This window comes from Xenopus laevis, chromosome 3S, assembly GCF_017654675.1.
Source record: "Xenopus laevis strain J_2021 chromosome 3S, Xenopus_laevis_v10.1, whole genome shotgun sequence".
Taxonomy (NCBI): domain Eukaryota; kingdom Metazoa; phylum Chordata; class Amphibia; order Anura; family Pipidae; genus Xenopus; species Xenopus laevis.
The window spans coordinates 22,098,088-22,119,532 of NC_054376.1; the positions used below are offsets into that span (position 1 = coordinate 22,098,088).

At 38.6% G+C, this 21,445-nt stretch overlaps 1 protein-coding gene across 3 annotated transcripts in view; it reads right to left on the reverse strand.

The window, feature by feature from the left end:
• Nucleotides 1-1,014: 1,014 nt before the first annotated feature.
• The window catches only part of vps41.S (VPS41, HOPS complex subunit S homeolog), a 57,826-nt gene continuing 37,395 nt past the window's right edge, over nt 1,015-21,445 (reverse strand). For all 3 annotated transcript variants that reach the window (XM_041588079.1, XM_018254527.2, XM_041588078.1), the window contains 12 exons: nt 15,487-15,614; nt 14,085-14,229; nt 13,078-13,119; nt 12,296-12,346; nt 11,946-12,083; nt 7,710-7,764; nt 6,908-7,048; nt 6,228-6,364; nt 5,122-5,221; nt 3,906-3,950; nt 3,551-3,630; nt 1,015-1,294 (listed from right to left, as the gene is read on the reverse strand). In XM_041588079.1, the coding sequence (XP_041444013.1) occupies nt 1,214-1,294; nt 3,551-3,630; nt 3,906-3,950; nt 5,122-5,221; nt 6,228-6,364; nt 6,908-7,048; nt 7,710-7,764; nt 11,946-12,083; nt 12,296-12,346; nt 13,078-13,119; nt 14,085-14,229; nt 15,487-15,614 (1,143 nt within the window). In that variant the 3' untranslated portion in view covers nt 1,015-1,213. The remainder of the gene's footprint in view (nt 1,295-3,550; nt 3,631-3,905; nt 3,951-5,121; nt 5,222-6,227; nt 6,365-6,907; nt 7,049-7,709; nt 7,765-11,945; nt 12,084-12,295; nt 12,347-13,077; nt 13,120-14,084; nt 14,230-15,486; nt 15,615-21,445) is intronic.

Sequence of the window (21,445 nt, forward strand, 5' to 3'; positions counted from 1 at the left end):
AACTACAGCTAAAACACTAATCCATGCCCTTAACACATCCCTCTATTACAGCCTCTTACTAAGCAGTACCCCAGACTCCCACTTTTGTCCCCCGCTATTAATCCTAAACTCGGTTGCTAGGATCCTTCTGTTGAAGAGGGAACCTGTTCAGCCCCAGGTAAATCCCAATCATGGCTGCCTATTAAGCAAAGGGTAGTATACAAAAGCTTTCTGCTACAATTCTAAGCCCTTCACTCCTCTGCTCTTCACTACATTTCAGGTCCAGTATGTTTATGGCCATTTCATCCATTCCTCTAAGAACCACCATTGTTTTAATTGTGGTTCTATGAGTTTCTCGGAAATAATTGAAACACACCAGCTATGTATAAGCAAAGGTTTATTACAGACGATCAACCCCTCTCTGCCTCCACGACTGGGAGATCCACAAAACAGTCCGCAGATCGAGACTAAAGTGGCTTCAAAGATCCGATGGCTATACCGCAGGCCCTGTTGTTGCACGCGTAAACCCCACAAGCGAATCTCAACTGACCAAATGGTGACCCCCAGTTTATATATGCTCTAAAACACTAAGCTCATTTAGAGGCTTTAGTCAATAACTCATAAAAAAGCTAATTTAGTGATTTAGTGATTTAGTCAATACATAATGATTTCAATAATAACAGATCTTGCTTGCATTGCGCTCATCAGAAGCTGTTCTCCCCTCCCTTCTGTCACCCTCCCCAGTGTATTTATATGTATTCATTATAATTGTCTTCTCTGGGTGTTCTTTATTAGTATATTGCAATATTGTACAGTACTGTGTACCTTAGTAGCTTTTTATAAATAACGTTATAGATGCTTACAATTGTTGCTTAATAAAGGTGTTAACTATTTCGATTACTGGAGATGAGCTGAGCTCCTTATTGGGCATTCTGTCCCCTGATGATTAGTGTGTTTTTTTTTCATTTCTACTAATTAGATAATGACATCACAATAAAAATACATCACAATAAAAAATGAAGTGCAAAATAAACATCAATTGTAAGTGCTTTATTCTTTTCCCAGCCGAGCAGCTTACATTCCAAGCACCAAGGTCTGTATAAACTGTTGAGGAAGCAGCTTTTAAGGAAAAGTCTTTACAGGCTGTTAAGAGACTGGCATTTGAAGACATTGAGTATTATTCATAGTATACGGTAACCACAAACAAACCGACGATGACATAAAGAACATTTCATTACTTCTTCATCTCATGCATCGCACTCCCAGGTCCTCGTTTTTTCGCAGAGCAAATGTTACAGAAATAAACAGTAGACATCTATAAGAAGAAGACAAAATAATAACTTTGTGATCACAGATTAACAAATGCTCCAGCAGCTTTGTACTATCTAAGCAATAACATACAGTAGAGCTCACACGTAAAAGCAAGCACAAATTGTGTACCTATATACTCTCCATCCAACTAGTAACCAACAACACCAGTCCAGCCTTGTTTAATAAACTGCATTCAAGGTATTCTCTGATGAATGAACATTGAATCACAGTTTACAGAACACAATGATTAAAGGGATACTGTCATGGGAAAAAACATTTTTTTCAAAATGAATCAGTTAATAGTGCTGCTCCAGCAGAATTCTGCACTGAAATCCATTTCTCAAAAGAGCAAACAGATTTTTTTATATTCAATTTTGAAATCTGGCATGGGGCTAGACTTTTTGTCAATTTCCCAGCTGCCCCATGTCATGTGACTTGTGCCTGCACTTCAGGAGAGAAATGCTTTCTGGCAGGCTGCTGTTTTTCCTTCTCAATGTAACTGAATGTGTCCCAGTGGGACATGGGTTTTTACTATTGAGTGTTGTTCTTAGATCTACCAGGCAGCTGTTATCTTGTGTTAGGGAGCTGTTATCTGGTTACCTTCCCATTGTTCTGTTGTTAGGCTGCTGGGGGGAAAAAGGGAGGGGGTGATATCACTCCAACTTGCAGTACAGCAGTAAAGAGTGATTGAAGTTTATCAGAGCACAAGTCACATGACATGGGGCAGCTGGGAAATTGACAAAATGTCTAGCCCATGTCAGATTTCAAATTTGAATATAAAAAAATCTGTTTGCTCTTTTGAGAAATGGATTTCAGTGCAGAATTCTGCTGGAGCAGCACTATTAACTGATTCATTTTGAAAAATGTTTTTTTCCCATGACAGTATCCCTTTAAAGATGGCGATACACATTCAGATCTTTGGCCAAATTGGCACCAACATTCTGGGTCAAATAGGGTTTATATGATTGTTTGGACCCTGGGCCAACAACTGGATCATAATGAGCAACTATGGAGGTTTGTCAGGAGAGTCTGATGGGATTTTTAAACCTGCCTAATAGACATCTGGTAATATCTGTCGATGAGGGCCATTACACAGGCAGATAAGATGGCAACTTCATCTGAAGTGGCCAAATTGCAGCTTAAATTAAATTGGTAAATAATGTGCAATTAGTGACCCCCAGTACTTTTGCAATTAAGCTGGAATTCTGTGGGTGCTTTTAGCACTTTGCATTTGTAAATGAACTGTAATTATCACCATAATTATAAACATTTCCTAAATACCCTAGTCTAGCTGTCCAAATGACGCTAATGGTGTGCAGTTCCTTAGTTGCTTTCTTTTACTGATGATCTCACATAGCTTGTTCACTAAAGTGTCAAACTATTTGGGTACTGAACACGTTTTGAAAATCCATATTTTATTTTGGCGCTCTGTTTGTGCTCCAAAATCATAAAATAACAGAGAGCAAAAAAAATTTGAATTTGTTATCCATAATATGCATCCCCCCTCACTGTAAGTCATAAAAATATAAATCTATCACAGAGAATTTACATCACTATATAAAAGCAACAGGGTCGCAGGGTGCTTTTTTACAGGTTATGTAACTCTAAGGTAACTTTTAATATCTATCTATGTTTCTCTTTATCTCTCTCGATCTATCTTTCTTCTCCCTCTCACTATCTATCTATCTATCTATCTATCTATCTATCTATCTATCTATCTGTCTATCTGTCTATCTGTCTATCTGTCTATCTGTCTTTCTCTTACTATCTATCTTTCTGTCTCTATCTCACAATCTATCTATCCATCCGTCTGTCTATCGATCTACCGCAGCTATCTATCTGTCTCTATCTATCTGTCTCTATCTATCTATCTATCTATCTATCGATCTGTCTTTCTCTATCTATCGATCTGTCTTTCTCTTACTATCTATCTTTCTGTCTCTATCTCACAATCTATCTATCCATTCGTCTATCTATCGATCTACCGCAGCTATCTATCTGTCTCTGTCTATCTGTCTCTGTCTATCTGTCTCTATCTATCTGTCTCTATCTATCTGTCTCTATCTATCTGTCTCTATCTATCTGTCTCTATCTATCTGTCTCTATCTATCTGTCTCTATCTATCTGTCTCTATCTATCTGTCTCTATCTATCTGTCTCTATCTATCTGTCTCTATCTATCTATCTATCTGTCTCTATCTATCTATCTATCTATCTGTCTCCTTTAGATATTCAATATATTTGTAGACGGTTGTCCTTACAGTGCTGGCAACAGGTACGCAGTCTCTGTGAAATGTATGCCGACAGTGGAACGCCACCACACCAAGAGGCTTAGAAACATCTGAAACGCAAAGTAAGTAAGTAATTTATCAGAATAAACAAAGTTGTTATTTTTATTCAGTATTAGACAAAATAGAAGATTAGACATTAGGTGTTTATTGTGTGAGTGACACAATATCGATGTTTGTAAAGTTATAATAAAACATAGCGAATTGCCCTCATCCTATTCTTTTTAATGATAAACTATACAATGGAAAAATCATTATCTGCTTATATCCTGGTACAGGAAGTAATGTAAAATATATAATATAATATACAAAATAAACAACACTTTACCTGAGGAAAGTAAGGGAGAGAGGCAGGCTTCGCAAATACTTTCATCTATGGCAAAATCAATGTTATATTAATAAATATTGCAGGAAGAAAATAAAAACATCAATGCCACTTATGATCCATAAGCACAACAAAAAGTAGTTCCTACACACATGCAGTGCTGTACTGGGTTATTATTTCATTATATAATGTGATATAAACCAGGGATGCACCGAATTCAGGATTCTGCCTTTTTCAACAGAATTTGGATTCAGCCGAATCCTCATGCCTATATATTGAAATTGCAGTGCACTTATGAGACTTTGTATTTTTCTGAGAAAAAAAGAGAACTAGATTGTGTATTACCCCTTAGTTATTGTTAACCGTATTTGTAAAGAAACAACTCACATTCTATTAGGGACAGAATTAGCGTGTAGAGAGCTTACTCCCTTAGGTTATAGAACGGATCCTGTACCTGTCGGCAAAAAGGGCTACTATAGTGAAGTACCACAAATGACCCCTTCCGATGGCCCCAATAATTTTATAATCGCAGGATCGCGGTTGTCACTGGCATATTCAAGCTATTGCGGATGTTCACTCAAGCCGGTCTTAGAGAGCAGATGCTGTTTCTGAGCGGAACTTACCTTCTCAGTATTGACTTTTGAATTCTCATGCCTGGCCAAACCGAATCCGAATTTGCATATGCAAATTAGGGGTGGGAAGAGAAATCATGTAACTTTTTGTCACCAAATGTTTTTCCTCTTTTCTTCTTCCAGTCCTTAATTTGCATATGCAAATTAGGATTAGGTTCGGTATTCAGCCGAATCTTTCAGGAAGGATTTGGGGATCTTCAAATAGTGGATTCTGTCAGGGTCGGACTGGGCCGACGGGACACTGGGAAAAAACCCAGTGAGCCCCCGACTCTTGCGGGCACCGTCGGCCCAGATCCTAACCCAGATTCGTGATTTTCACGTTCCTTCTTGGCCCAAAGAGTGTGTGCGCTCACGCATGCATGCTGTGGCACGGCGCAACAGTGCATCAGGGGGGCAGGGGGGGGGGTCTGGAGGGGGCCCTGAACAGCAGCCCCAGTGGGCCCCGGGCCCCCCAGTCCGACCCTGGATTCGGTGCATTCCTAATATAAACAGCCAGACATTTAATATATCCTGGGCACCTTATGTGTATGTGTGTATTTTTATAAATAAATTCTTCATCAATGTTACAATGTTAGATTATAACCTACCATCCACCAGCATGGCCTTGGCTTGAGTTCTGTGTAGTTTCTTTAGCAATGACAAAGAGTCTGATACTAGGATTTTTTTGCATCCCTCTCTCAATAAGATCTGAAAAAAATGAAAAAAGGTAAGCTATGTGAAGGGTTTTCAAGGTATATGGTAACTGATGTATTTGAAATCAAAACATAAGCATAAAAAACTGCACCCAAATGGATCTCTGTATTATACTTTTTTTTTTTCTTAGACTTTTTATTTTTATTTTTAGGACCAGTGAGGCTTCCCTTAATACTGTTTATTGTTTTTATGTTTTTGTAGAACAGTTATGAGGGGGGTCGAACAAATGCTGAAACCCCGCAAAGGATTCAGGGGTTTGCCTGAATCCAAAATAATGGATTCGGTGCATCCCTAGTTTCAATAGATAATGCTACTATCCCATTTGATAAAAAATGTCTGAAAGGCTTTATGTCAAAAATATATTCCCAGTCAATTCTCAAAGTTAAAAAATCACTTTTTATTCATCATAAATATTAAAAAGTAGGCATACAGACCAATTTATGCTCCGCCTTAAGCGTTTCGCACCCACAGGCACTTATTCATAGGCATTACGGTAATTGATTTTTAACTTTGATTTTTTAATCAAAGTGATTTTTTAACTTTGAGAATTGACTGGGAATATATTTTTGAATTTTTGATTTGAGTGCCCTTTGGAGTTGGGGGCTATATTCCAGCATTTTTGGCCCTTTTCGACAGGCCTGTATAGATTGCAGCAGTTGAGTAGTAAGTTTTTTGAAAGGCTTTATGGTCAGATAATGCAGAAAGCAAGGCAGGGAAGACCAAATATTAGCACTGGCAACACATAGGGGGTTGTTTTTCAAAATTCGAATTTATCTTTTTTTCTGAAATATACTCCGACAAAATCCGCACAGGTTATTTCCCCTTATTTATTAATACGTTTTCCCGAAAAATTTGTGTGGGGGGAACAAAACTCGAAAAAAAGTATGAAAATTCGCAAAACTGGTACTATCCCTCGGTGCTGATGTTTCTCTGATTCTATTATTTTGTCTACTTGTCATCACTGATAATTACCCAATATAATGAATTGCTTTCACTGTACCTGGAGGTTGTAATCCTGCAATATTTTAACAAGCGAGTCTCTTAGATTGGGAATTTCCATCCCTTCTTTTATACGATGAATCAAAAGTATGGGGTCGACATGTGTCCCGATATTGTTCAGTAAACCAGTTATAAATGCTGTTGATAAAACAGATAGGATTTTATGAACCCTAAACAAATCATTAGTTGCAAACATCAACATCTTAAAGAAGGTAAAGATATTCAAATACACCCAATTCAAGGCTTGTATGATAGGATAAATATAGTTACATCGTTAGCCCAATGTGTATGTAGATATACAGATCTATCTATGCTCTCACATAAAATATATATACCAATATTAATACAAATTGTAGGTTATAGTATCACAATAGCCTTTGAAATAATGCTTGTTCAAGAAATCATCCAAGCCCCTCTTAAAGGAACATTTCAGATAAAAGCAAAACTAGGTAAATGAATAGGCTGTGCAAAATACAAAAATATTTCCAATATAGTAATTTAGCCAAAAATGTGATATGTAAATGCTGGAGTGAAAAAATTTGTAACATAATAGCCAAAACACACCTTTATCAAACTTTTACTGCTGTGCTTGTGGCTCAAAATCAGACATGAATAGTAATTTGCAACATTTTGTTAGAGAGACATGAAACGTAAGCCAAATGGCTGGTATACTCCACTTACGTGGTTTATCAATAGAATACAAGATCAGGTCATCCCACAATTCTGCATCATCCTGTTCTTTAGCAAACTCGATGGCTTTGTCCACATCTTTTAATTCCTCCATAATCATTTGCAGAGCCCTCCGGCTGTTGCCCATTCGGCCTGTAGGACACAAGCAAAAAGATGGATTGTAAACAGCAATCACAAGAACAAGCAGTGCACTTTTGTATCTGAAATCCATCAATGTTAATTATAAAAAAAACCCACAATTATGCAGCTAATGATAAAGGTCAAAGTCATAAAAAAAATAAAAAACACATGCAGATGATGTCATAGGCAGTTATGCACCCGTGATAGCTCTAACATGCACAGATTGTCCTTTCTATTTAGACCCATGTCCTGTGGGCTTCCTCCGTTAGATATTAGTTCACATATTAGTTCACAGATTAGTAGTTGTGCTCCATTCCAATGCCTCAGCTATACTTGTGTAAATTGTTATGTTTTGGTAGCCGAGGATGAGTAGAGTATAACAGTGCTTTATTAGCAGGCTCATGCAGCCATTAAACAACAGTAAGCAACTCTAACACCACACGCTGTATAGAAAATATGCACAGTAAAAGTCTTGAGCACAGTGACATCTGTATAAACACCACAAAAATGTTTACCATACTAGAGACAATTACTGCAAATGAAAGCTCAGTATGTGCGTAGGAATTATAAATAAAACCTGAAGAAGGATGGGTTAAATACTACATGAAGGTATTAATAAACTTACTTAGAACCTCAATAAAAAGGTACAAAAAAAAAAAAAAGATATACTTACTGAGAAGAAATACAGTTTCCTCTACAAAATTTCTCTGGTGGCAGATTTCAAGAGCCTATAAAAGAAAATACATTTTCAGCCATTAATACTAGAAAATCTGACTGCAATCAAGAATGCATTAAAAACCATTTTGTGCTGTGTACTGAAAGCTGCTCTGCTATACAAACAAGATTGTTCCCATACATACACTAATATGGTGTAGATAAACAAGCTGGCATGTAGCCATGAAGTCAGCTGAAATAGGGCTCAGGTTAAATATCAGATAACAATAAGCTCTCTAGAACACCATTATATTCTACAGAGCATATCTGGTATTTGCTGTGTAAATTGATTCTTTTATCAGACTGAATGGCTGTCTGTATTGCTACACAGCAGCTTATTTATATAAACTGGTAAATGTGCCCGCACTGTAATGTATTTATGTATATGCCATCTGCCTCTAGTAGAAACAAATCTAAAGCAATGGGACTTTTTGTGTATTCTTTAAGCACTCATCCAAGTAGCATTTTCAGTGGCAGGGAAAAGCCTTAATACAAAAGTAGACAAGTAGACAGTAAGAAAAAAAATGGAAATGTTTTAAAGTAATTCATATATAATTTGCAGTTTCCCTGCACTGGTAAAATTGGCCTACTTTAAAAACACTAATATATTGTAGATAAACAAGCTGCTGTGTAGCAATGAAGGCAGCTGAAAAATGGCTAAATGGCTCAGATTAAATAGCAGATAACATATACACTCTGTTGAACACCGTTTTATTCTACAGAGCATATCTGCTATGTAACCTGATCCTTTTTTTAGACTGAATGGCTGTCCTCATTGCTACACATCTGCTTATTTATATAAACTATTATAGTGATTCTGAAGCAAACACACAACTTTTACCAGTGTGGCCAATGTTATGTTATTTTTTTATACCTTTAAACCCCATTTTATTTTTTTGTGTTACTGATACTTTTATGAAAATACAGCAACCAACATCCAAATACAATGGTTCCATTGAACTTCACTGAAACTCACAGAGGTGTGAAAGTGTGATTCAGTCATGTACAAGCATAAATGGCCTTCTTCACACCTCTTTCAAACCAGCAGTCTTTTCAGTCCAAAATATGGTGTCTTTAAAGCATTCCTTCAAAAGTAGATGGACTACTGAATATTGTCCTGAGAAGTTAGCCTTCCTATGCTGGGACTTAGCTCAATGAGCAGTTGATGGCTGGATGTATTTCCCTTAAAGGAGAACTAAAGCTTATCTAAAGAAGCAGGCTAGAAATGTTGTACATTATGTTTTGGATTTGTGTTCCAGCAACCACAGCCTTTTAGCAGGGAAGATCTGTGTCTCCGAAGATGCCCCAGTAGCTCCCCATCTTCTTTTCTGCTGATTCACTGCACACAGGGGCGCTCGGCCAATGAGGCAGCCTGAGGCGCTAGCCTCTGGCGGCAGCACCAGATACATTTCCAGGGGCGGCAAAAAGCTGTTCCTGTACTTTGAAGAGCCGAATTTCTGGTTTTGAAACTGTAAATTCAGCTTTACTAGTGCGAGAGAGCGCAGTTGCGCTCTCCGCACTAGTGTTCCTGCCTCGGATGCATTCCCTACAGATGGGTAAGCCGGCAAGGGGGGGTGGCATTTTGAGGAGCCGCCTCAGACGGCTACTTCACCGGAATCGCTCCTGACTGCACATGCTCTGTGCTGCTGTCACTTACTGAGTTAGGGGACCAGTAGCGTCACTAGAGAGGGGGCGGGCCCTGGTGCGTGACGCGCAGCCAGGCCCCGCCCCCTCCATACGCCCGCATTTGTCAGTGGCGCGTGAGCTGCCGGGGGGCCCTGAGGGGTTCCGCGCCCTGGCCCACTCGCACCCCCTGCTCCCCCGGTAGTTCCGCCACTGTAAGGGACCCACTGACAATATACAGTACACATAGAATATAAATGTCACAATATAAGGCTGATTAGTAATTAATACAGAAAATTACTACATGTCAGCACAGCAACCAGTGCAACTAGCATGAAAATCGAATAATCAGCCATATCGTCATCTTATATTACAGGCCAACTTCATTATCTGCTTGATAATTTGCAACAACCCCTAAGCTAAGCTTCTCAACAGCTGCTCAAAGCCCACTGAGCATGTGAGTACTTTCCAATATGGTGACCCCCTGTGAAAAGTTTGAAGTCCTGGATCATTGCTGCTTTTGAGAATCTGAAATAAGAACTGTATATAAAATATGGCATTTTAGCCATATTCATTTTTATGGTTTACTTATCCTTTAAAGGTTTAAATGCCAGGAAAATCCCTACCGCTCAGTTGAACTAGCAGCTCAAGTGGTAAAACATTTCAAGAATGCTCAGAATATTAAACTCTAAACTTTCTGTGCTACAATGCTGACATGGGGAATCACACCTTGCTGCTTACACCTGGATTCTTCAGTAAACTGTCATAGAGTCAATCTCGTCCTAAAATATGTGAGACAGGCGATCTGATCCCTTGAGACCTCAAGGGCAGATAGCTGATCAGGTTTATACAGTCATATGAAAAAGTTTGGGAACCTCCCTCAGCCTGCATAATAATTTACTCTACTTTCAACATAAAACATAACAGTGGTATGTCTTTCATTTCCCAGGAACATCTGAGTACTGGGTGTTTTCTGAACAAAGATTTTAAGTGAAAGTATTCGGTTGTATGACATTAAATCAAATGTGAAAAACTGGCTTTGCAAAAATTTGGGTAAACCTGTAATTTTGCTAATTTTAGAATGCATGTAACTGCTCAATACTGATTACTGGCAACATCAAATTGGTTGGATTAGCTTGTTAAGGCTTGAACTTCATAGGCAGGTGTGACCAATCTTGAGAAAAGATATTTAAGATGGCCAATTGCAAGTTGTGCTTCTGTTTGACTCTCCTCTGAATAGTGATAGCATGTGATCCTCAAAGCAACTCTCAAAAGATCTGAAAACAAAGATTGTTTATATCATGGTTTAGGCGGGGAAGGCTACAAAAAGCTATCACAGAGGTTTAAACTGTCAGTTTCAACTGTAAGGAATGGAATCAGGAAATGGAAGGCCACAGACACAGTTGCGGTAAAACCCAGGTCTGGCAGGCCAAGAAAAAATCCAGGAGTAGCATATGCGGAGGGTTATGAAAATGGTTACAGACAACCCAAAGATCACCTCGAAAGACCTGAACATCTTGCTGCAGATGGTGTATCTATACATCGTTCTACTATTCAGCGCAATTTGCACAAAGAACATCTGTATGGCAGGGTGATGAGAAGAAGCCCTTTCTGGACGCTTTTGTTGTATGCAAAGCTCATTTAGACAAGCCACAGTCATTTTGGAACAAAGTGCTTTGGACTGATCAGACAAACATTAAATTATTTGGTCATAACAAAAAGCACTTTGCATGGTGGAAGACAAAAACCGCATTCCAAGAAAAACACCTGCTACCTACTGTCAAATTTGGTGGAAGTTCCATCATGCTGTGAGGCTGTGTGGCTAGTTCAGGGACTGGGGCCCTTGTTAAAGTCGATGGTCTGATGAATTCAACCCAATATCAACAAATTCTTCAGGATAATGTTCAAGCATCAGTCACAAAGTGGAAGTTATGCAGGGGTTGGATATTTCAACAAGACAATGACCATAAAAACACTTCGAAATCTACAAAGGCATTTATGCAGAGGGAGAAGTACAATATTCTGGAATTTCCGCCACAGTCCTCCAACTTGAATATCATGGAAAATCTATGGGATGATTTTAAGCAGGCTGTCCATGCTTGGCAGCCATCAAATTTAACTGAACTGGAGAGATTTTGTATAGAAGAATGGTCAAAACTACAGCCATCCAGAATCCAGACAATCAAAGCTTATAGGAGGCATCTAGAGGCTGTTACATTTGCAAAAGGAGACTCAACTAAGTATTGATGTAATATCTCTGTTGGGGTTATGTCACTGCTGAAATACTACTGTTTCCATAAAGCATTATATATATATATATTAAAAGGAAGTTGCTTCTTTGAAAGTTTAGCCAATGATAAGCAAAACTCCAAAGAATTAAGAGGGGTTCCCAAACTTTTTCATATGACTGCATATAATTGTTTTAAGGTATGTGTTACTCAGAGACAATACAACTATTTATTAATAGTATATAAAGACTACTTTTCCTCTGCCGTGTTTATTGGTATAACCTTTATCTCATCGTATCATATGTATATTCAATAAAATGCAATACATCAGTGAAGCTGCTTACCTTTTCCAGTGGACAATGTGTGCTGTCCCTAAGAAAAGGCAGAAGATTTGGCCGGTCAAATTCTGCATATAGGCTGATTTGCTTCTCGTGGTACTTCTGGCCTTTATGATGGTCTCTTTTGAAAAGTTTGTGCAGGTACTGGAAACAAATGAAAAAGGGTCAGGGCAGGAGTATGCTGTCACACCTTTAATTGCTTGCTGCAGGAATGATAAATATTTTTACAGATTCTATGAAAGAACTATATAGCACCAAATGCAACTATTGTGTTTAAACTCATGTCTGCAAGATTAAATCACTCAGATCAAGAAGAAAAATAATACAGATTTACTGGCAAAAAATAGGAAACTCACCACATGCTGCAGTTCTGGTCTGTCCTTTAACTCATTCACAACTTTATCGATCTACAAAAGATAGAATTTTTTTTTTTTTTTTAAACATAAAAATAAATGTATGTGGATAAAAATATTCATTCCACTATGTATACATATATAATTATATATAACAAAAGTTCAATATCTTTACTGATTATGTTATTACACTACAGGCAGAGACATAACTATAGAGTAAGCAGACCTTACAAATACTTGGGGGGGTCCATTAAGTAAAGAAGGGCCAGTGGGGCACTGACTGATAAGCCTTTTCTTGAAAAACTTCATATACCAATGGAGGGCACTAAAATCATTTTGCTGTGGAGCCTATTACCTGCAGAATATAATTATATATATTATAATCCTGGATTCAGAGCATCCCTACTTAAAAATGTCACTCCTGTACAAAATATTATTTTGGGTGACCTGGAAATGTTTTTTTTGCATCGGGGCCTGGACTCTTTAAATTACACCACTACCCATATCCATCCTTTTTTACCTGAACCTGCAAGTGATATCACAGAGGATGAGGGACCCACAAGAAAACCAAGGAAAATGGTGTCACAGGAAAGGCACTGGTCCCTACAGTGCCAGTTAAACTGCTACCCCCCACAGCAGCACCATTAGCACCCCGTTATCAACGCATCACTGAATATTAAATATTGTATACAGTTCTACTGTAATACAATTATTAATAAAACGGCTTTCTGACATATTCTTTATGTTGTATGTGAAGATACCAAAGAAAGGACCATCCTACTCACAGAAATTTTATCTTCGTTGTCCAGTAGCATGTCAACAGCTTTCTGTAATACAAGAAGAAACAGAGCATTGCTGAAAAAAAGTTTATAAAGGAACAGTAATCTACGCACCTCTGCATGACAGATGTAGTGATATTACCCAAAAATTGAATTCAAATCATGGCTACTCCCCCATCCTGCTTCATTTTATACTGCTTGTTCTTTTTATATATCATGTTACACCATAATGTTTTTAAGGGGTACTTGGGAGAATAGTTTGTACCGGTATGGGACTTGTTATCCAGAAAGCTTGGGACCTGGGGCTTTCCAGATAACAGATCTTTCCGTAATTTGTATCTTCATATCTTTAGCCTACTAGAAAATTATGTAAACGTTAAATAATCCCAATAGTCTGGTTTTGCTTCCAATAAGGATTTATTATATATTGGTTTGGATCAAGTAGAAGGTACTGTTTTATTATGGAGAAAAAGGAAATCATTTTTAAAAATTTGGATTATTTGGATAAAATGAAGTCAATGGGCTATATATTTATCAAAAAGTGAAGTTAGAGATTGGCACAGTCCTCTAGACTGAAATTCCGCCACTCTCCATTCATTTCTATGGCATTTTGAAAGGCGTATTTATCAAAGGATGAACTTTCACTTTCACCCACTGATAAATACTGTTTTAAAAATCCAATAGAAATGTAAGGAGAGTGGCAGAATTTCACTATAGAGGACTGTGACGATATCTAACTTTTTGATAAATATACCCCATGGAAGACAGATGCAGATGCAGAACTTTCTAGATAATGTGTTTCCTAATAACAGATCCCATACCAGTATAAGGAACCCCATGTCCTAGCTGTTATTTAGATGAGACTGAGCTAGAACCACATGACTGGAAGTAGACCCACGTGTAGCAGGAAGTATGCAAGTAGAAATGCCTATAACTTTTTTGAAATGAGGGAAATCCATATTCTCAAGCCAAAAACAAATTCCTGTGATGAACGGTTTGAAGCTCAAACGCACCTCCGTATCAAAGTCCATGAGAAGGACAATCTTATCTTTAATAGAGCTAAATAGGTTGTGCTTGTGTATCAGATCAAATACTTCCTTGTTCCGGAGTTTTAGATAAATATTAAGTGCTTCATCATAGCGCTGATCATAAGTGTGCCTGGAAAACAAAGACATAACACTGGTGGAATATGGACTGTTCATCTACTAAAGCAATATACTGAATATTATTTTTGTGCAATAAATAGAAAGTCTTAGTTCTAAGACAAGCAGAAGTAATACTGGCAAAGAGTACAGATTCAGCCCTTAAAATTTCATGGAATATCTTGTGGGCTTAAGTCCAGCTAAATAAATAATATTTTTTGTTTTTATTTTTCAAAACCAAATGTATAACAAAAACATATTATGGCCTTTAACTGTGAAAGGGCAGATGCATCTTCGGGCTCATTTGGAGATTCCATAGCACAAACACTGTCTATGGAGTTAGTTATCATCTTTAAAGTAAGAAATAAGAATGACATGGGGCTTTCAGAGGGAACCACGAGGTGATAATAAGGAAAGTACAGGTATGGGACCTGTTATCCAGAATGCTCGGGACCTGGGGCTTTCCAGATAATGGATCTTTTCCCAAATTTGGAACTTCATACCTTAAGTCTACTAGAAAATCCTGTAAACATTAAATAAACCCAATAAGTTGGTTCTGCTTCCAATAAGGATTGATTAAGGATTAAGGATATAATCACACAAGCTACTATTTGTTATTACAGTGAAAAAGGGAATAATTTTTAAAAATTTGGATTGTTTGGATAAAATGGAGTTTATGGGAGACTTTCCATAATTTGGAGCTTCCTGGATAACAGGTTTTTGGATAACTGATCCCATACCTGTATTCGGAATTCTGCCAAACTGTCTGATCATGGCCGAGTACTTAGACTTAAGCTTTGGCTTGAACACAGCGCTTTTAACTCTATTCTAGCTCTGATCTGTGCTGACATTTAGTCACTTAAGCTCGCCATAGACACAAAGATAAAGTATAGAAGTTTCGTACGATTTTCGGACCGTGCATGGATCACCCGATATTTTTCGTACCATGGCAATCGATTGTTTCGTCGATCAGACAGGTTAGAAGATGTCGGTTGGCTAAAGATAATTCCTCTGCATGTATTGCCTATCTGATGATATCAATGGGTGACTGAAACTAGTATTTGTTGGACATAACTTTCATACGATTGCTGTGAAAGGCAGAACATCGTCTGATTTGTACTACTTTATTTAATCTGAATGGTTAGTGGCAGGTCGGAAGATTGTGACGTACGATTGTTTGTCGGATACAAGGCTAAAATCTGCACGTTTATGTCCATCTTAAGGAATATGATGTAGTATAGTTATACTATAAAATTACATAGAAATAACGTACAATTCTGCTAGAGCCTTCAATAAAGTCCTGTTCTCTGGATCCTTGTTCAGGTGCCCCTTTAAAGCTTGAACGATTGTTTTGTTGTTGTACAGCTCTCCCGGCCACTCTCTAATTAGCGTTGAGAACCCCTAGAAAGAGATTGACATTATAGTGCCACTGAGCATGTGTACATGTTTTTTAAACAAGAGATTTGTTTGGATATCACTGGGTGAAAAAACCCAAACACCCCACACAAACATTTCTCCACACATTTTCATGGGGATTTTCCAGATAAGTGATCTTTCAGTCATTTGGATCTTCATACCATAAGTCTGCTTAAACTCATTTAAACATTAAAGAGCTCACTTAAATAACTGACTCTAGTACAAACAATATCTAACAAAATAACTGCCTTTTGCAAAAATCCTGCATGTAGAGAGACAGGATTTCTGGTGAGTTTAATAGAGTGAGCTCTAATACATCTTATAGGTAAAATGACCCCCCTTTAAGATATATTGGATCTAACTGTAAATGAATATCTGACATCCAACTGCTGCATGAAGACAGAATAAATAGAAACAGATGTTTAGAGAGGAATAATGCAGATGAACCTGATTATTTCAGAAATGGTACAGAATTTTTAAAAGTATTTAGAAAGTTTTTGATTTCAGTATGCCAATGCTTATATTAATGGGGAACTATCGCAAAAATGAAAATGTAATATAAGCTTCAGCAAACTGAAATAAGAAGCTTTCTAAATACAATTAATTCTGCATTGTTTCTGAAATAATCAAGTTTATCTTCACTATCCCTCTCTCAGCATCTGTTTCTCTTCATTCAATCTTCATGCAGCAGTTGGGCGTCAGATGAATGATCCAATATATCTTATAGGGGGGGGCTTCATTTCCTAGCAGATGAATTAGAGCTCATTCAATTAACTGATTCCAGTACAAATAAAATCTAACAAAATAATTGTCTTTTGCACAAATTATGCATGTAGAGAGACAGGGTTTCTGGTGATTTTAATAGAGTGAGTTCTAATACATCTTCTAGGCAAAAGGAGCCCCCGTATAAGAAATATTGGATCTTTCATCTGACACTCAACTCCTGACTGAAGACAGAATGAGGAGAAACAAATGCTGAAAGAGGGATAGTGAAGATAAAACTTGATTATTTCAGAAACAGTACAGAAATTTGTATTGATTGTATTTACAAAGTTTCTTATTTCAGTATGCTAAAGCCAATACTAAATTTTCATTTTCATGAAAGTCCCCCTTTAAATTTTCATTTTGCAATAGTTCCAATTAACTACACCCAATAGGATTGTTTTGACACCAGCATTGATTCATGCAGCTTAGTTACCAGTATAATGCACAAAGTATAAGTATCAGTATAAGTTACCATCAAGTATAATCTACTGTTTTATTATTACAGAGAACAATGAAATTCATTTCATTCATGAAATTCCCGTAGTTTGGAGCTTTCTGGATAACAAATCTAGGGATAAGGGACCCCATACCTGTACTATTTTTGCGCTGCTGAAGCAGACTGGGCGAGTATGTCTATCCTATAGTTATTGCTTTAGGGCATTATGTTAGGTATTAACCAGATACATTTGCATTTAGATAGGAAGCATGAGCAAATCCCAGTTGGGGCTGACAAAAAAAAACATGTTTTCCTGCATCTTGCCCAATGGTCAATAAGGGGGGTTATTTATTAAAGTCCAATTTTGTACTTTTAAAGGGGAAAAACACAGTGGGAAAAAAAACTCAGATGTTTCGTGATTTATTAACCCCCGATGGTGTTAAAAATCCAAATAAAAAATTTATCTAACTCAGACCTGCCAAGTTCATGTAGTCCATGGCAGATGTCCCAAAGATATACTGATTTGCGCTGGGTTTACTAAAAAGTTGCAGTATTTGGGCATTAAAGGAGAATTCAATTCTAACGTTAAAAAAAAAACCCTACATAGACCCCCCCCCTCCCAGCCTAAGTGTTATGTTTTACATTTTACTTACCCCTCGGTGGAGATCAAGCCTTCGGTGATCACTGGTGCCATCTTCTTCTCTTCAGAAATCTTTGGAATGAGTGCGGCGTGGCGGCGCATGCACAGTTGGAGCGGTTTTCTGTTTCGCGGCAACTGCACATGCGCCGAAACTCACGAAAATTGCCGAAGCGGTCTCATTCCAAAGATTACCAAAACGGCTGAAGATGGCGCCCGTGAACTCCGATGCCTGAATCTGAACCGAGGGGAAAGAAAAACGTTAGGGGCATTTGCCCAGAGTAACACTTAGGCTGTGGGGAGGAGGTCTATGTAGGGTAGGGTTTTTTTAACATTAGGGTTGAATTATCCTTTAAATCCGCAAAAGTTTCGGTATTCGGGCGTCAAATCCGAAAAAGTTGCAGAATTCAGGTGTAAAATCTAAAAACTCTATTTTTTCACAATTTTATGTAGTTTTTACCCGCACAAGAAATTTTTGGGAAAATGTATTAATAAACAGGGGGAACATCTGTGCGGATTTGTTTTTTTTTTTAAAAGGTTTTTTATTTTTGCATTTTAAACACAAAAGAAAATCAAAAAACATAAACAGTAATAATAATCATCGTACTTGACAGTTATAGAGTAGATTGGGTACAAGTGATATCAGAACACAGTGACTGACACATCACAAACACATACTTGCAGTCAGAGTCTAGCAATCTGATAACGAAGCCTGGGGATTGACATCCAACCAAGGGGTCCATATTTTCCCAAATTTGTTAGGAGTTCCCCGAGCATTATAGGTCAGCTTGATTAGGGGAAGGGTGGCATTTATTAAATCAATCCACTGCTGGAGTGTGGGGGCATTAGGACTCATCCATTTCATAATAATTCGTTTTTTTTGCATAAAATACTATGGAGCGTAATAGTGTTCTAGTTTTTTGTAACGGTACCACTTCATCAATTATACCTAGTATACAGACTTCAGGAGTACAGATTCCAGGGAGAGACAGGTGTTCATTGCTATATCGAGTCACCTCCCTCCAATATGTTAGTACTTTGGGACAGTCCCAGATTAAGTGTAGGAAACCAGCCTCTGCTGTACCACATTTAGGACATTTAGCCCCTTCTATTCTACCCATAACCTTAAGTCTCTGGGGCGTGATATATATTTGGTGAAGCATCTTAAATTGGATCATTTTATCCCTTAAGGAGATTAGAAACGAGTAAAGGTTGTCTATAGTCTCCTCCCAATGTTCCTCATCTAGGGAGGGAAGTGTAACCAACCATTTCCTTTTGGCTTTGTCAAACGGCACAGGTTGGGAGGCCTGGATTATACTGTATAGCTGTGATACCAGTTTGGATGGGGCTGGATCCCAAAGTCTGGCCTCCCACGCCTGCTGCGTTGGTGAAATCTGGTACGTTTGGAATTGGGCATAGAAAGCATGTCGCAATTGAAAGTATCGGAATAGTTGTATGTCCTGCCGGTTAAATTTAGTTTTTAGCTGTTCCAGTGAGGGGAAGGAACCACCCACTAACAGGTCTTCCAAGTGTCCGATCCCTATAATTGGCCAATAATGAAAATCCGGCAGTTGTTGTAAGTGTGGCAGATTCGAATTTCTCCACAGTGGGGTTTTCTCTGATAATTTAGAATAAGAGACAGTGCTTTTAGCTTGTACCTTTGTCCACACTTTAATAGGAGTGGCGAGTACTCCCGGCAGTGAAGGTCGGTCCCCCCCCCTTCTATACGGGGCATTACGAATAGCTTCCAGAGAACCCATAATTGTTGCATGCAAGTTTGTTAGTGAGTTGCTGTCTTCTGGGTTAAACCAGTTATGAATATAAGATAGTTGGGACGCATAATAATAATTCTGCAAGTGTGGAAGGGCAAGTCCCCCTTTATCCCTAGATGCAGTAAGTGTGAGCCATGATAGTCTAGGCGCTTTGTTGGCCCAAATAAATGAAAGTAATTCACTGTTAACTTTCTTAAAGAACGGGACAGCTATGTAAACCGGTGCGTTCCAGAGTGGGTAAAGAAACCGAGGGAGATATAGCATTTTAAAGAGATTAACTCTACCCCATAGTGTCAGCGGGAGTTTAACCCAATGTGGAATTGCGTTTTTAAACTTTACTAAAATTGGGTCTAGGTTCTCAGCTATATATGCCGTTGGGTCTGCACTAATTATTATGCCTAGATAGCGGAAACTATTTACCGGGGTGAGAGCAAGGTTCCTTTCTGTCAGCTTGGTCTTTCCTAAAGGAAATAATATTGATTTTGTTTTATTGATCAAAAGGCCGCTAAGCCCCCCAAATCTCTCAAGGATATCTAACGCAGCACAGAGTGACGCACCCGTATTTTCCAAGAAAAGTAAAACATCGTCTGCATACAAGGCTACCTTTTCTTCAATATTGCCTAATGTGATTCCCTTGACTAACGGTGTCTGTCTGAGCTTTGCTGCTAGAGGTTCAATTGCTAAAGCAAATAAAAGGGGCAATAAAGGACAGCCTTGTCTGGTCCCCTTCCCTAGTTCAAAGGCTACCGATAGAGTATTATTAACCCGGATTTGGGCAGTGGGTTTTTTATACAGTAATTTGATCCAGACAATGAAGTTGGGACCACAACCAAATTTCTCCAGAACCTGCCACAGATAGGACCAATTGACCGAGTCAAATGCTTTGGTAATATCCAATGATGCCACTACCCCAGTACTTTGATATTGCCTAGCCAATTGAATGTGGGTGTGCAAACGTCGTAGGTTAATGGCAGTTGTTTTAGTGGGCATAAAGCCTGTTTGGTCCGGATGTATAAGGGACGTAATAACTTTTACTAGTCTGTTAGCCAGTATTTTTGCCAGTATTTTGGCATCGGTATTGATCAGAGATATAGGCCTGTATGATTCACAGGAGTATGGGTCCTTACCCTCCTTAAGTATCAGAGTTATTATTGCCCCGTAACACGAGGGGGGAAGTTCCCCGTTCAGAGTTGCTTGGGTGAATGTATCTAGCAGCCTGGGGGATAATTGATTGTTTAGTAGTCTATACCAAGCCGCCGGTAAGCCATCTGGGCCCGGGGTTTTATTCGCTGGGAGATCTGAGATCGCTGATGTGATATCTGTCTTTGTTAGTGGGTTATCAAGGAATTGTCTTTCATCTGGTGAAAGTTTCGGAAGCTCAATGCCCTCCCAGAACCGGTCAACATTTGTATCCTGGCTACTAGGTTGAGGTGAGTAAATCTGCTTAAAGTAGTCTGCAAACACGTTGGCCATAGCTAATGGTTCCGTAACTAGGTCCCCTCTGTGGTTCCTAATCCCAGGTATAACCGTAATTTGGTCCGTTAGCTTCGCCATATATGCAAGAGTTTTACTGTTTTTATCCGCAAGATCAAACCCCCTTTGTCTGGTATACAATAGTTTTTTCCTTGTGTTGTCTGATACAAGAATGTCTAGTTCCCTTTGAGCCCTGGATAGTGTATCATGATTTTCTTTGGTTTTGGTATGACAATAGGACTGCTCTGCCTCCTGTAATGTTTTTTCTGCTGCTTTGATGTCAGCCTTTTTTGCCTCTCTTGTTGTATGGATGGTAGCAATTAATGTACCCCTAGATACTGCCTTGGCAGCATCCCACAGTACTAAGGGTGAAGCTGAATTTTGATTAGTTTCCCAATACTCTACAAAGTCTTTCACACAGGCCTCCGCTACTGCTTGTTCTGAAAGCCATAACGGGGAGAGGCGCCATAACTTCCTACCAGAGGGTAAACCTAAATGGAGTTCCACCCACACTGGGGAGTGGTCAGAATGTGTCCTAGGGAGATAAGAAATATTGTGGACCAAATGAGCCAAGTCTGCTGAGCCTAACGCCAGGTCTATTCTTGATAAAGTTGCATAACTGGAGGAATAGCAAGAAAATTGCTTTTCCTGGGGGTTTCTCTCTCTCCACATGTCAGAAAGGCCCACTGCCTCCATCCATCTAACTAGCTGTGGGGCTGCTGGATCTACTGCT